The 13,347-nt window shown below is 51.3% G+C and overlaps 2 protein-coding genes across 2 annotated transcripts; both read right to left on the bottom strand.

The window, feature by feature from the left end:
- Positions 1 to 476: 476 nt before the first annotated feature.
- On the bottom strand, positions 477 to 1,421 carry LOC129201094 (olfactory receptor 14A16-like). The gene has a single exon (XM_054812260.1). It carries the CDS (start codon positions 1,410 to 1,412, stop codon positions 477 to 479), a length of 936 nt encoding a protein of 311 aa, XP_054668235.1. The 5' UTR covers positions 1,413 to 1,421.
- A 6,049-nt stretch (positions 1,422 to 7,470) lies between these two features.
- Positions 7,471 to 11,979, bottom strand: LOC129201093 (olfactory receptor 10AG1-like). Its single transcript, XM_054812259.1, has 2 exons — positions 11,045 to 11,979; positions 7,471 to 7,576 (listed from the first exon to the last, which is right to left on the bottom strand). Exons 1-2 carry the CDS (start codon positions 11,977 to 11,979, stop codon positions 7,471 to 7,473), a joined length of 1,041 nt encoding a protein of 346 aa, XP_054668234.1.
- Between the last annotated feature and the right edge of the window lie 1,368 nt (positions 11,980 to 13,347).

Raw genomic sequence — 13,347 nt, 5'->3', positions numbered from 1 at the left:
AAAGATCACATCCTGCTGTTGTCCATGGCTGTGGCTCCAGGGAAGCAGCAGCCCTGACTGGCACCTGGCAGAAAGGGTCTGTGCACTGAGGCAGGGAGGAGCAGCCCCAAGGGCCACTGGGGCTGCTCTTCCATGAAGCAGCTGAGCTCCTGGCTCCAAAAGCCCTCCTGCATATTGGCGCTGCACCCCCAGCTCCAGAGGAGATAAAAGAGATGGGAGCTGAGACAAATCATTGTTCTGCTGATTTCTTTATTGAGTTTGCCTACACAGGGAGCCTGACACCACATGTACATGATGTCTTTGGGTCAGAAGAAAAGAAGTAGGAGGCCAGGAATGGAAGTCTTGAAAAGGAAACAATATTATCAGGAGTACAAACAAAGGAAAAAAATCCACAGCAAAAAACTACAGATATGAAGAAAATATAGTCATGGCTTTCCTTGAGATAGCCTGGAAGTCCTATGAAGACGATGGGCACCTTATGGATGCTGAAGGAGCATGTATTCAAACAGATTCCTCAAGGCATCCTTTAGTTCCTTGTTCCTCATGCTGTAGATGAGGGGGTTCACAGCTGGAGGTACAACCGAGTACAGAAGTGACACCACCAGGTCCAATGATGGGAAGGAGATGGAGGGGGGCTTCAGGTAGGCAAACGTGCCAGTTGTGACAAACAGGGAAACCACGGCCAGGTGAGGGAGGCACGTGGAAAAGGCTTTGTGCCGTCCCTGCTCAGAGGGGATCCTCAGCACGGCCCTGAAGATCTGCACATAGGACACCACAATGAAAACAAAACACCCAAATGCTAAACAGGCACTAACCACAAGAAGCCCAACTTCCCTGAGGTAGGCATCTGAGCAGGAGAGCTTGAGGATCTGGGGGATTTCACAGAAGAACTGGTCCACAGCATTGCCGTGGCAGAGGGGTAGGGAAAATGTATTGGCCGTGTGCAGCAGAGCATTGATAAACCCACTGCCCCAGGCAGCTGCTGCCATGTGGGCACAAGCTCTGCTGCCCAGGAGGGTCCCGTAGTGCAGGGGTTTGCAGATGGCCACGTAGCGGTCATAGGCCATGACAGTGAGAAGACAATACTCTGCTGAAACGAAAAAAACAAACAGAAAGAGCTGTGCAGCACATCCTGCGTAGGAGATGGCCCTGCTGTCCCAGAGGGAATTGGCCATGGCTTTGGGGAGAGTGGTGGAGATGGAGCCCAGGTCGAGGAGGGAGAGGTTGAGGAGGAAGAAGTACATGGGGGTGTGGAGGTGGTGGTCACAGGCTATGGCAGTGATGATGAGGCCGTTTCCCAGGAGGGCAGCCAGGTAGATGCCCAGGAAGAGCCCGAAGTGCAAGAGCTGCAGCTCCCGTGTGTCTGCGAATGCCAGGAGGAGGAACTGGGTGATGGAGCTGCTGTTGGACATTTGTTCACTCTGGGCTTGGGGAACTGTTGAAAGACGACATTGACAAGTTAGGGCAGACGACTTTGAGCCAGTTCTATGCTGTTTCTCAAAAAATCCCCTCAAAATTACTTCTCTTTTTTGGGAGGGATCTTTATTTAAATCCTCTTTATGAGCTCAGGTTTGTGCTGCTGAGTGAGGGCACTTTCTCTGAAGGGGCAGAAATCCTCATCTTTGACCTTGCTCTCAGCCTGGACACTGGTGAGCCCTCAGGGACAAAAGGGCTCCCTGATCCCTAATGCAGAGTCAGGAGAGCTGGTCTGTCTATGAGTGATCTGCTGCTCACCACACAGGTTCCCTGTGGTTATTACGCTTTTATTCATCAGAGGTGATCTCACGCACTATATACTTGAAGAAGAAACTGGATGTTTCTGAGCTCGGAAGAATTCAGTTTCAAAGTCCATTCCTCAAAAACTCTTCTCTCTTTCTCTAAGCAGCTGAGCAGAGAGTGATGCCGAGGGGTGGCCTGGCTCTCTGCTCCCTGGAGTTGTCCCTACTGGGAGCCGTTTCTCTGTCTCCAAGTCTCCTCCCTGTCAGTGCTCACAGACCCCATCCCACCTGCTCTGTGCTCAGCTCTGCCCTGAAGACACCTCCTGGCAGCAGGGCTCTGCCCAGGGCATCTCCCTGTTAGCAGCTCCGCAGGAGTAGGTCAGAGAAGCACTGATGCTGCAAGCAAAGGTGATGGTGGTGCTGTCTGCTGGTAGAGGAGTGGGTGAAGGCACTTAGGAGGCTTCTGGCAGCTGTGTTGATCCCTCAGTGTAAGGGTTCAGGAGTCTCGGTGACTTCTTCAAACTTGACAGCTCCTCTCCCCTTTCCCTTAGGAGACAGCTGAGAAGGTAGTCCCTGCCTTGACCTTCCTCTTGAAATGCTGCCTCCGCCATTTTCCTCGTGGTGATCTGGAGCACTAACCAGCCCTGCCTACACAGCACCCTCTCAATCAATATCAGAAGGCTCCTACCCTGCTGGGGGTCACTTCTTCCACCCACTCCTTCTCCATGGTGTGTAACGCCGTGGGGAGCTCCCTGGTCAGGCTGAGTGCTGACCCTGGCAGGTGGCAGAGTCCCTGTCATGGCACATGAGACCCCTGGGGCACAGAGACCCTGCTCTGAAGAACAGTCCTGGGCACCCCTGGGCTGTACACCCACCTTCACACCCTGCAGCCGTCCCTGTCCCTGTCATGCCCTGTCCCTCTGATGGTGCAGCAGGAAAACCCCGCTCTGGAGCACGTCCTCCTGCTCTGTAGAAGAGAGAGATCCCATAGTCTGTGGGTTATGCCAGCTTTAGGAGATCCCTCCATGAACTGCAGCTGCGTTGTCCTGCAGCCAGAGACTTACTGTGTCAAGGGCCGTGAAGATTTCTCCTCTTTTGACCTCTCAGCATCCTCCCAGGCCCATCTGCCGTTGGCCTTTCTCTTCCCCTCACTGCCTGCAGGCAGTGCCCTCAGCCCTGCTGCGCTTTGCAGAGGAGCTGCTCCTGGGCAGAGCTGTCTCTCTGCAGCGCTGCCCGCTTGCCATGAGCTCCCTCCATCCCAGGAGCCCAGCTCAGATCAGCAGCAGAGGACCAGCCCAAGGCATTTTAATGACCCCTCTGAGGGTGGGTTTGGTCCCTGAACCTCAGACACTGAGAGGAAATTGAAGAACCTCTCCAGAAGTCCAAGTCAGATGCAAACTCCAAAGTTTCTTGGAGTGTTAACAGGTCCCACCGAGGACCATTACTGACGAAGCCTCCCCAGGGGCTGGTTAGAGCAGAAAGCTGGAGGCAGAGATGACAGGTAGACAAAGGCAATGTAAAGGTGGAACAGATTCTGAGTAATCCTGGATGTCTTGTATCAAGTCAAAGGGACAAGCTGGACCCCCCAGCCCCTGGGAAGGGAGATCCTGTCCCTCACACATTGCTCAGGGCTCTTCCTGGGGCAGTCTGATGTGAGGATGGGCAATGTCAAGGGCAGGACCAGGGTCCAACACCTCCCAGTCTCCTGGGTGGGGAAGGGGAGGCCATGAGACTCTAGTGCTGTAAGGATGAGGTGCTCCCTCATAGGCACCAGTGGCAGAGACAACAGCCATTGCCAAGGGGAGAAAGAGCTCATCTCTGTTGGGGGCTTTTCAGACTTTCTTCATCCCTCTGTCCTCTTCACTGCAGGCCATTGTCCTTTGGTGTCCCACACCTGTACCTCCTCCTCCTCCTCGAATCATCATAGAATGGTTTGGGTTGGGAGGGAGCTCAAAGATCATCTAGTTACAACCCGCCCTGCTGCGGGCAGGGACACCCTCCACTAGACCACGTTGCCCAAAGCCTCATCCAACCTGGTCTTAAACACTTCCAGGGATGGGGCATCCATTCAGGAGGATCTGCTCCATGATCTTGCCAGGCACGGAGGTGCCTGGTGCCTCTTTCTCTGCAGGCTGTAGACATCCACCCTGCTACCACACCTTGCTCTCACCTCAGCATCTCCCTTCCTTTACTGATATCTCTCCACCCTCCCTGGCTGTTCCTTGAAACACAAAGCCTTGGGCTGATCCAGTTTCCCTCTGGGTGACTTCATACACCATGGCCCTACCCTTTGAGTGACGTTTCTTCATGTCCAGTCTAGGCCTCCTCAGCTGCACTTTGTGGCATTACTTCTTTCTCATGCTCTATCTCACTACAAAGGGAAGCTCTATCATCTCTGAAGCAACTCTTCAAGCACTCTCAGGCCACTCCTGTACTGCCTGGAGCCTCCACACTGCTGGGCCAAAGAACGCCCAGTCCCTTGACCACCCTACACAGGTCATGTGCACTAGGTCCCAAGCCTCACCTTGGCAGACCTCCACTTGACACTCTCCACTTCCTCCCTACTTCTCCAAAACGGGGAGCCACACCCTGGGACACACCCATGTGTGTAGGCCACACCAATGTGAGTTGAGGGGGATGATAAGGCAGGTTGTTTGAGGGGCCCATGTTCCTCCTAATGCAGCCCCGTGACGCAGCAATGCCCCTAATGCAACACTGTAGTTGGTGAATGTCTGCTGTGGACCTCCTGATGAGGCAGAGGAAGTAGATGAGGCCTTCTTCAGACACCTGGAAGAAGCCCCATGTTTGCAGGCCCTGATCCTCATGGCAGACCTGCACTATCCCAGTATTGACTGAAGGGGCAACACAGCAAGGTGAAAGCCATCCAGGAGGTTTCTGGAGTTCACTGACAACACCTTCCTGAGAACGGTGACTGAGGAGCCAGTGAGGGGGGCGGTCCTTCAGGACGTCATACGTCGAAACAAGGAAGAGCTGGTCAGGGATGGAATATCGGGCGCGAGAAAGTAGAGTTGAGGTTCCTGAGAGAAGGGAACAAGGCAAAGAGCAGGACTTGAGGAGAGACAGCTTTGGCATGCGGACGAACCTGCTTGGAAGAATCCCATGGTTTAGGGTCCTGCAGAGAAGAGGGAAGAGCTGTTTGCTAGACAAGGATCTCCTCTTCAAGCTTCATAACAGTACACCCAGACATGCAGGAAGTCAAGCAACATTGCAGGAGGCTGGACTGGGTGAGAAAGGAGCCCCTGACAAAAATCAAGCATGAAGAGGAAGCCCAGAGAAGGTGGAAGCTGGCTGCCTTCCAGCCTCAATGGTTCTGTGATTTGGCGATGGAGAGAGCCGTTGTGGTGGGTTGACCCCAGCTGGATGCCGAGTTCCCACCAAAGCCTCTCTATCACTCCCCCTCCTCAACTGCACAGGGGAGAGAAAAGATAACAAAAGGCTTGTGGGTTGAGATAAGGACAGGGAGAGATCGTTCACCATTTACCATCATGGGCAAAACAGACGCAACTTAGAAAAAAATAATCCAATTTATTACCAAGTGAAACAGAGTAATAAGAAATAAAACCAAATCTCAAAACACCTTTCCCCCACACCTCCCTTCTTGCCGGGCTCAACTTCACTCCCGATTTCTCTACCTCCTCCCCCTCAGCGGAACAGGGGGACGGAGAATGGGGGTTCTGGTCAGTTCATCACACATTGTCTCTGCCCCTCCTTTCTCCTCACGGAGGACTCCTCATGCTTCCCCCGCTCCAGCGTGGGGTCCCTCTCCCAGGAGACAGTCCTCCGTGAACTTCTCCAGCTTGAGTCCTTCCCACAGGCTACATTTCTTCATGACCTGCTCCAGCGTGGGTCCCTTCCACGAGGTACAATCCTTCAGGAACAGACTGCTCCAGCATGGGTCCCCCAGCGGAGTCACAAGTCCTGACAGAATAACCGCTCCAGCGCTGGCTCCTCTCTTCATGGGTCCACAGGTCCTGCCAGGAGCCTGCTCCAGCGCTGGCTTCCCACAGGGTCACAGCCTCCTTCAGGTGTCTCCACCTGCCCCAGTGTGGGGTTGTCCGTGGGCTGCAGGTGGATATCTGCTCCACCATCAACCTCCATGGGCTGCAAAGGAATCTGCTCTGGCGCCTGGAGCACCTCCTCCCCCTCCTTCTGCACTGACCTTGGTGTCTGCAGAGTTGTTCCTCTCAAATAGTCTCAGTCGCTCTCTTTTTCTTCCTTCTTAAATATGTTATCACAGGGGCACTGCCACAGTTGCTGATAGGATTGGCCTTGGCCAGCATTGGGTCCGTCTTGGAGCCGGCTGGCATCAGCTCTATTGGACACAGGGGAAGCTTCTAGCAGCTTCTTGCAGATCCACCCCCTGTAGCCCTCCCGCTACCAAATACATGACTCTGTGTGTGTGTGTGTGTGTTTGTCTGTGTGTATGTGTTTCTCCATGGGGTAACTGGAGGGATGAGGGAATCCCAGGGCCAGCTCCTGGATAGATGGAGAGTTTAAGATCAGCTCCTGGAGACATCACTACTGTACGTATGGGCTTTCCCATAGCCCCTGCAGAAACTGTGATACATGTTCATACCCGCATCTTCCAAAAGCCTTCAAAATCGTGTGAATCCTGGTGAATTTTGAATGTGTGCTTGCTTTCATCCTAGGACTGCTGACTCCCCAAAAGCCTCACAATCATTGCACCAGAAATTGCATTAAGTTTTCTGATAGGTGTCCAGAGGGAAAGGCAGCTCGAGGAGAGTGGCATGACTACTGCATGCAGGGAAGGGAATACAGTGATTTGGCTAGCAGGCAAGGATTTGGGTCCTCTGTGCTGTAGGCACTACGAGGGACACCATACAAGGCAGTGGTGCGTGCTCAGCGTGAACAAGGTCAACTGCATCTGAGGCCGTGGTAGAAGTAGCTCTGCCACCCCAGACATCTTGAGTTTTCATCCCCCTGCAGTGAGCCGTGGTGTGGTGACATCTGGACCGGTGTGTCCCTCTGTGGGAATTGCTGCTGTAGAGAGGTGGGGAGGAACTGGAGAGTGCCCCGAGGAGGTCTGCACATGTCCTGTACTTTAGGCCTCAACCCCATCTTTGCCGACCTCTTCCATACCCACTCAACCCTGGGAACATGCCGCTCCTGGAGAACCACTGCGCCCTCCAGGCAGCTCCAGATTCCTCTCCTAGACGATGGGTGTCCTTAATGTCACCTGTGTGAGAGCCCTGGGTACACCCCTCAGTTACACTCACCATCTTACCTGTCATCAGACACCGACTGGTGACGCATAAATCCCGTCCGACGTCTCGTCTCTAAAAGGTCACAAACAGACGCTGAGCTTTTTGCTCCCAAACACATGGAGGAAGAGGAATTTCAGTGGGGCGGTTCCTCATGCCTCTTTGGAGAAAGAGCCCAGACAGAAAGCACTGCACCGGGGAGATCCCACTGTATTATCAAGATGCTACGAGTCACGCTAACTCTGAGCAGTGTTGAACATACTTTTATAAAGGCAGCCAGGCTCACTTATAGATGCAAAGTTGGTACATGACTCAGATACAGTGACGTAAATGCAAATATTTGTGAAGAAAGAAACATAAAAACCGTGAATGAAAAATATCAACAGCATGATAATTATAATGATATTATAATGATATTTAAACCAAATGAAACCAAACCAAAAAAAACCCCAAAAACCCAACCTCACAACAAACAAACAAACAAAAGCTGGAATCAGATACACTGGGAATCATTTGTGGACAGAGGTGGTAATTCTGTCAGTGTAGCAAAATGTCCTTGGAATCATTTTCTCAAGGGCATCCTTGAGCTCCCGGTTCCTCATGCTGTAAATAGTGTGTCACTACTGGAGGTACCACAGAGTACAGAACAACTACCACCAGATCCAGAGATGGGGAGGAGATTGGGGGGACTTCAGGTGGGCAAACACGGTACTGCTGCTAAACAGGGAGACCACGGCCAGGTGAGGGAGGCTCGTGGAAAAGGCTTTGTGCCGTCCCTGCTCAGAGGGGATCCTCAGCACAGCCCTGAAGATCTGCACACAGGACACCACAATGAAAACAAAACACCAAATGCTAAACAGGCACTAACCACAATAAACCCAGCCTCACTGAGGTGGACATCTGAGCAGGGGAGCCTGAGGATCTGGGTGATTTCATGTCGGAACAGGTCCAGGGCATTGCCCTGGCAGAGGAATAGGGAACAATTATTGATACTTGGCAGGAGAGAAATCCCCATATTGCTATGCTGCTGGAGGCATTGACCCACAAATCTCGAATGCTGACATGTGGGAGTTTCAGGCCAGAGGGACCTTCACACCCTCGCGCCTTTGGCCAACAGAAAGGCAAGGTCTGCATCTGGAGCAGAATAAACCGCATGCATGAGGACCATGACGTGCCTGGCTGAGGAGTGTCCTGAGGAGAAGGGCATGGAGTTATGATGGATGCCATATGAGCCAGTGGGTTTCCCATTTTGAAAGGTGGATGGAGAAACTGGAGAATGTCCAGAGGCAGTTTGTCGTGATGAGAGTTGGGGCCTAAAGCACGAGCCGTGTGGAGAGGCAGAAGGAACTGGGTCTCTTTAGTCTGCTGAAGGTGAGGAGCAGGGCACTCAAAGGCAGCTGAATCCTGGCAGAGGCAACAGCCACAAGTTTCCTCCTGGGACCTTCACACTGGGCCTTCAGAAAGAGTGAACAGAGGGTGCTGCTGATGGCAGCAGGACACCCAGAACTCTCTGTGATCTCCATCTTTGGAGGTCTTCAGTTTCCAGCCAAGCTGACTGTGGGACTGGCGATACCCCACCCTTTGCTGGGAGGCTGGACCAGAGATCCCAGCGCTCCCTTTCCCAACAACCCTTCCATAAGCCTGTGCCTTGCAGTGTGCCCCAGGAGAAAGGATTCAGCTGGAGGTGGGGGTGTCTGCAGCAGGGGGTCATAGGACGATTCAGGGTGGAATGCTCCTGTACTCAGGAGGTCTCTAGTTCTACCTTTGGTTCCAAGCAGGGCCAGCTTGGAGGTCGGAGCAGGTTGCTCCATAGACATCAGCATCCCAGTACAGAGGCTGCACGTGTGCCAGGCATTGAATCCACCGTTATGGAAATGGACACAAAGCCTTTGAGCGGCTCCTTGAACCCAGGAATCGGTATGCCATGCCTCCCAAGATTCCCAGGAACACCTAAGCTTTCTGTGCAGAGGAATGCGAGTCCACTTTCCCTGTCCTGGCCAGTCTCCTGGCAAATGTGGTGCTGTAGGTTCTGAAGAGAACCAGAAGAATCTCTTTGAGGAGGTTAGTTTCATTTTACATGCTGAATTGCAGGGCAGATGAAGGGAGCTCAGAGCTTCCAGGCTCCCTGCCGCACAGTTAGGACATCAGAGACTGGAAATGCAGGTAGCGGTGTTGTGTTAGCGTACACCACGTGGAAATGTTGTCTTCCTTTGTGCTTTTGCATAAGCTGGGGTCTGTCCCTTGGCCGCCTGTGGCTAAAAAAGCAACAGCTCCCCTCTTCCACCTCCCTCTCCTCCACACAACAGGGAGGAGAGAGATGAAGCAGGGATAATTTAAGGGCAATACTGTCTAAGAAGTGTAATATTGAAATGGTAACAGTGAGAGAAGCAGCACTGCGTTTTAAGAACTTCATGCCAGAGGCTAACTGCTGAGAACTTATGGCTCTTTTGTAAAGTAGAAATGAATGTTGGGAATGAAATTGAAGTGCTTTGATTAATCCTAATGAAGAAAAAGAAGGAATTCCATTAGAGCACTGTGCTGTTCGTGTTATTAGTGACAGGACCACTAATTCCTTAAACAACCTTGAGAGCGTTTTTATTTTCCTCCTTTCCAAAGCTTAGTCTACTCAGATTGCCAGAGGACTACCTCCAATCTCTGCAACCCAAAGCTCTCCAGCCTTCTCTCATCAAAGGTCTTTTACCCCGGGACATATCTCACCATCACTTCAATACGCTGCCCGGGGTCTATTTTTCAGGTGGGTGAGGTCAGGCTATTCCTTTGCAAAGCCTTCCCTACAAAAGTCTTGTCTAGGTACTGATCCCACTGTAGCACCTCATGCTGGGCACCACTCCAGCCTCCTTCTGCAGAGCTCCAGTGGATGGGCAATTTTCCTGTTTCTGTCCTACCCATTCACCTTCCCAATCTTTTTGTATTGTTTGCTTATCGAATATTGTCTCAGGAAACACATTTGTCCTCCACAGCATCAGCCATTTGCAATTGCAGGCTGAGATATTTCCCCTCGTGGAGCAGACATTGTGCAAAGCTGCTCCATTTGGGGAAACCCACTTCATGCTGCACAGGCATTTGGGCTACAACCCCCCACTGGCTCATTTTTTAAAGAGACAGTTTCAGACTGGCAAAGCAGATTCAGTACATAAATGCGTGTGCTGGTTTTGGCTGGGACGGAGTTAATTTTCTCCATAGTAGCTTGCATGGGGCTGTGTTTTGGATGTGTGCTGACAACAGTGTTGATAACACAGGGATGGTTTAGTTACTGCTGAGAAGTGCTTGCACGATGTCAAGGCCTTTTCTGCTCCTCACACCATCCCACCAGCGAGAAGTTTGGAGGGGACACGGCTGGGACAGCTGACCTCACCTGACCAAGGGATATTCCATACCATATGACATCGTGTTGAGCCATAAAAGCTGGTGGAAAAAGAAGGAAGGAGAGGGCATTGGGAGTGACGGTGTGTGTCTTCCCAAGTAACCATTGTGCGTGATGGAGCCCTGCTTTCCTGGAGATGGCTGAACACCTGCCTGCTGATGGGAAGTGATGGAGGAATTCCTTGTTTTGCTTTGCTTGTGTGCACGGCTTTTGCTTTACCTAATAAACTGCCTTTATCTCAGCCCCCCAGTTTTTTTTTTTTTTTATGTTTTTAGGCTGATTCCATGCAGTGACACTCTAGACAGTCCATGGGGTCTAGCAAGTGATTTCTCAAACCTGAGGGTAGTCATCTCTTCATCGGTTGTGTCACCTTTGGGCCTCCTTGACTGCTGACCACGATTCGGCTATTTCCCTTTAACTTTACATTGGTCAGACAGAGCTTGAAGGAGCTGTTTGCATTAATCATGGTGGGGCATGACATACCAGGAATGCCTCAGGCCACCTTCCCCCTTCTTGAGGAGGATGGAAGCCAAGCTGGACATGTGGGGTTTTTTGGGGCAAATGTGGGATGCCTTTTTTCAGACAACCACGTACCCCAGTGGGGCATTTGGGACTATTTGGGGCTATTTTACATACTCTGTAGTATCACTTTGTCCATAGGAGTCTCTTCAAGGCAATTCTCACTTCCTTGTTCCTCAGGCTTAAACATGGGGGTCACAATTGTGTAGAACAGGGCAAGGTACTTGTCAGGGTCTACAGAATCCCTTGACCATCGCTTTAAGTAGATGATTGTGGCTGAGCCATAGAAGAGCGTCACCACCCCGAGGTGTGAAGAGCAGGTGGAAAAGGCTTTGTGTCTGCCCAGAACTGAAGGTATTCTCAGAATTGCCCTGATAATTTTAATGTAAGAAATAACTATGAAGGAGAAGGGAAGGATCGCAAAGACCAGGATGATGGTGTACAGCATCACTTGGTTCCAGAAAGTGTCTGCACAGGCCAGTTCCAGCAGAGGGGGGACATCCCAGAAAAAGTGGCGAAGGTCCCGGGATGCACAGAAGGGCAAAGTGAACACCTGGTAGGTCTGTCCTACTTGCACTGGTACGACGACCACCCACGACCCCACCAGCAGTCTGATGCAGACACCCCTGCTCATGATGAGGGTGTAGTGCAGGGGGTCACAGATGGCTATGTAGCGGTCGTAGGCCATGGCAGCCAGGAGAAGGCATTCGATGCTGCCCAGCAAAACCAGGAAATAGAGCTGGGCAGCACAGCCAAGCAAGGAGATCCTGCCGTCTTCCATCAGGAAACCCACCAGCATTTTTGGCAGAGTGACTGACGTGGAGCAGATCTCCAGGAAGGACAGGTTCCTCAGGAAGAAATACATGGGGCTGTGGAGGCTTGAGTCCAGCACTGTGATGAGTGCAATCAGGCTGTTCCCTGTGAGAGCCACGAGGTAGATGAGCAGGAATATGGTGAAGCACAGGCCCTGCAGGCTGGAGTGCTCAGAAGGTCCCAGGAGAATGAATCCAGATCCAACGGTGTGGTTCTCCAAGCCTTTTCTTTGGGGCATTTTCCCTATGCAGAGCAAGCCAAACCACAGCCTCTTAGAGGATGCTGATGGCTTGTCCACCATCACGTACACTCCAAGCCTGGAGAAAGATTACAAACATCAGCAGACACGTGATTGCAGGGTTAGGCAAGCTTGACCAAGATATGCATGAACGTTTGGCAATCTAACATGGGTTGCTTGCTGCAGGGAGGTTTGTAAAGGGAGGAGAGAACAGAATCCTTGAGCCTGAATGTCTGGGTTTTGTCACATGGATAACAGAAATTTGACTTTCTTTTTTTAGAGGTGATTTTATTACCTAGAATATCTGGTGAGAGATGAGAGAAAAGGAAGAGAATGGATCAATACTAGCCCCTTTAAGAACAGTCTTGCTTACGTTCCTTGTCCAGATCTTGTAGGAGCTGCACTGAATGTAAGAACATTAAGAAGACATTGGGTGAAAAGGAGGAGAGGGACGAAAAAGGGGAAGAGAAAGCAAGGCTGGGCTGGGCACGGAGAGGCAATCAAAACAAAGCAAGGCAAGGCATGGCTTGATTCTTAGACCTTAGTGAGAGACATTAATCCCAGCTTTCCTCATGTGTAAGAGCTCATCTCTTGATACTGTGTCCACACACAAAGATCTGGGAGAATATATTTAGATCCGAATCATTCATTTTTACATGGCAAAGGGTGAATCCCATCAAAATTAAAACAGGCTTCTGTCCGTCAAGGAATCGAGTAATACTGATGCATCCATGGGACTTCTTAACAAGACAGATGAGCAGCAGTCTCTGCATCAACCACAAGATTTCAGGGTGCTAAAAGACACGTTTATGCAAGCAATCAAACGGCTTCATGCAGTTTTCAGTCATACAGAGAAGAAGGTGATTAAAATTGGGTCATGTCCTGACGATACCCACTTTTTCTGAACAGGTCAGACTTTTGTAACTTCTCCATGAGTCCTGAATTATTCAGCTTTCCTAAGTTTCCTGCTCTGTCACTTGGATTTCTGACAGCTTACAAATCCAGCCGAGGGCCCATTTGCTCTGATCCCAGCCCTGCAATGCTTCCCTCTCCCCTGCAAGCCCTCGCAGAAGCAGAGCAATGCTCTTGCTGCCTGGGGAACTGAGCCTTCCCTTTGCATTTCCCACCTTCCCAGAGCATCAAGACTTCTTGCGGGGCGCACTTGCAGGATGTGAGCTCCAAGCAAGCAGCACTGCAGTAGCAGGTGTCTTCCTATGAAGAAGAGACTCAGCTGAAAGATGTTTAAGAAGCTCAGTTTGACATGGGGAAGGAATATGCTCTTCCAGGCAGAGGACTGAGGATGCTGGCGGTGTCTCCCCAGCCATCGCTAACTCCCTTTGCAAAGTCTTCTTAAACTCTGATGCATTACTGAGGAGAACAGCAGGTCATAAAACATGTAATTAAAGCATTCAGATTAGCCAAATGAAAAAC

Source organism: Grus americana, unplaced genomic scaffold (genome assembly GCF_028858705.1).
Source record: "Grus americana isolate bGruAme1 unplaced genomic scaffold, bGruAme1.mat scaffold_778, whole genome shotgun sequence".
NCBI lineage: Eukaryota > Metazoa > Chordata > Aves > Gruiformes > Gruidae > Grus > Grus americana.
This window is presented reverse-complemented; position numbering and strand designations above follow the sequence as displayed.

Bases quoted from the DNA above. Each gene is read 5' to 3' on its own strand.
- LOC129201094 (XM_054812260.1), bottom strand. From the start codon at position 1,412: ATGTCCAACAGCAGCTCCATCACCCAGTTCCTCCTCCTGGCATTCGCA.
- LOC129201093 (XM_054812259.1), bottom strand. From the start codon at position 11,979: ATGGTGGACAAGCCATCAGCATCCTCTAAGAGGCTGTGGTTTGGCTTG. The intron at 7,577-11,044 runs TGAGGAACAAGG...CCAGTAGTGACA, and splicing joins GTGACCCCCATGTTTAAGCC to CACTATTTACAGCATGAGGA.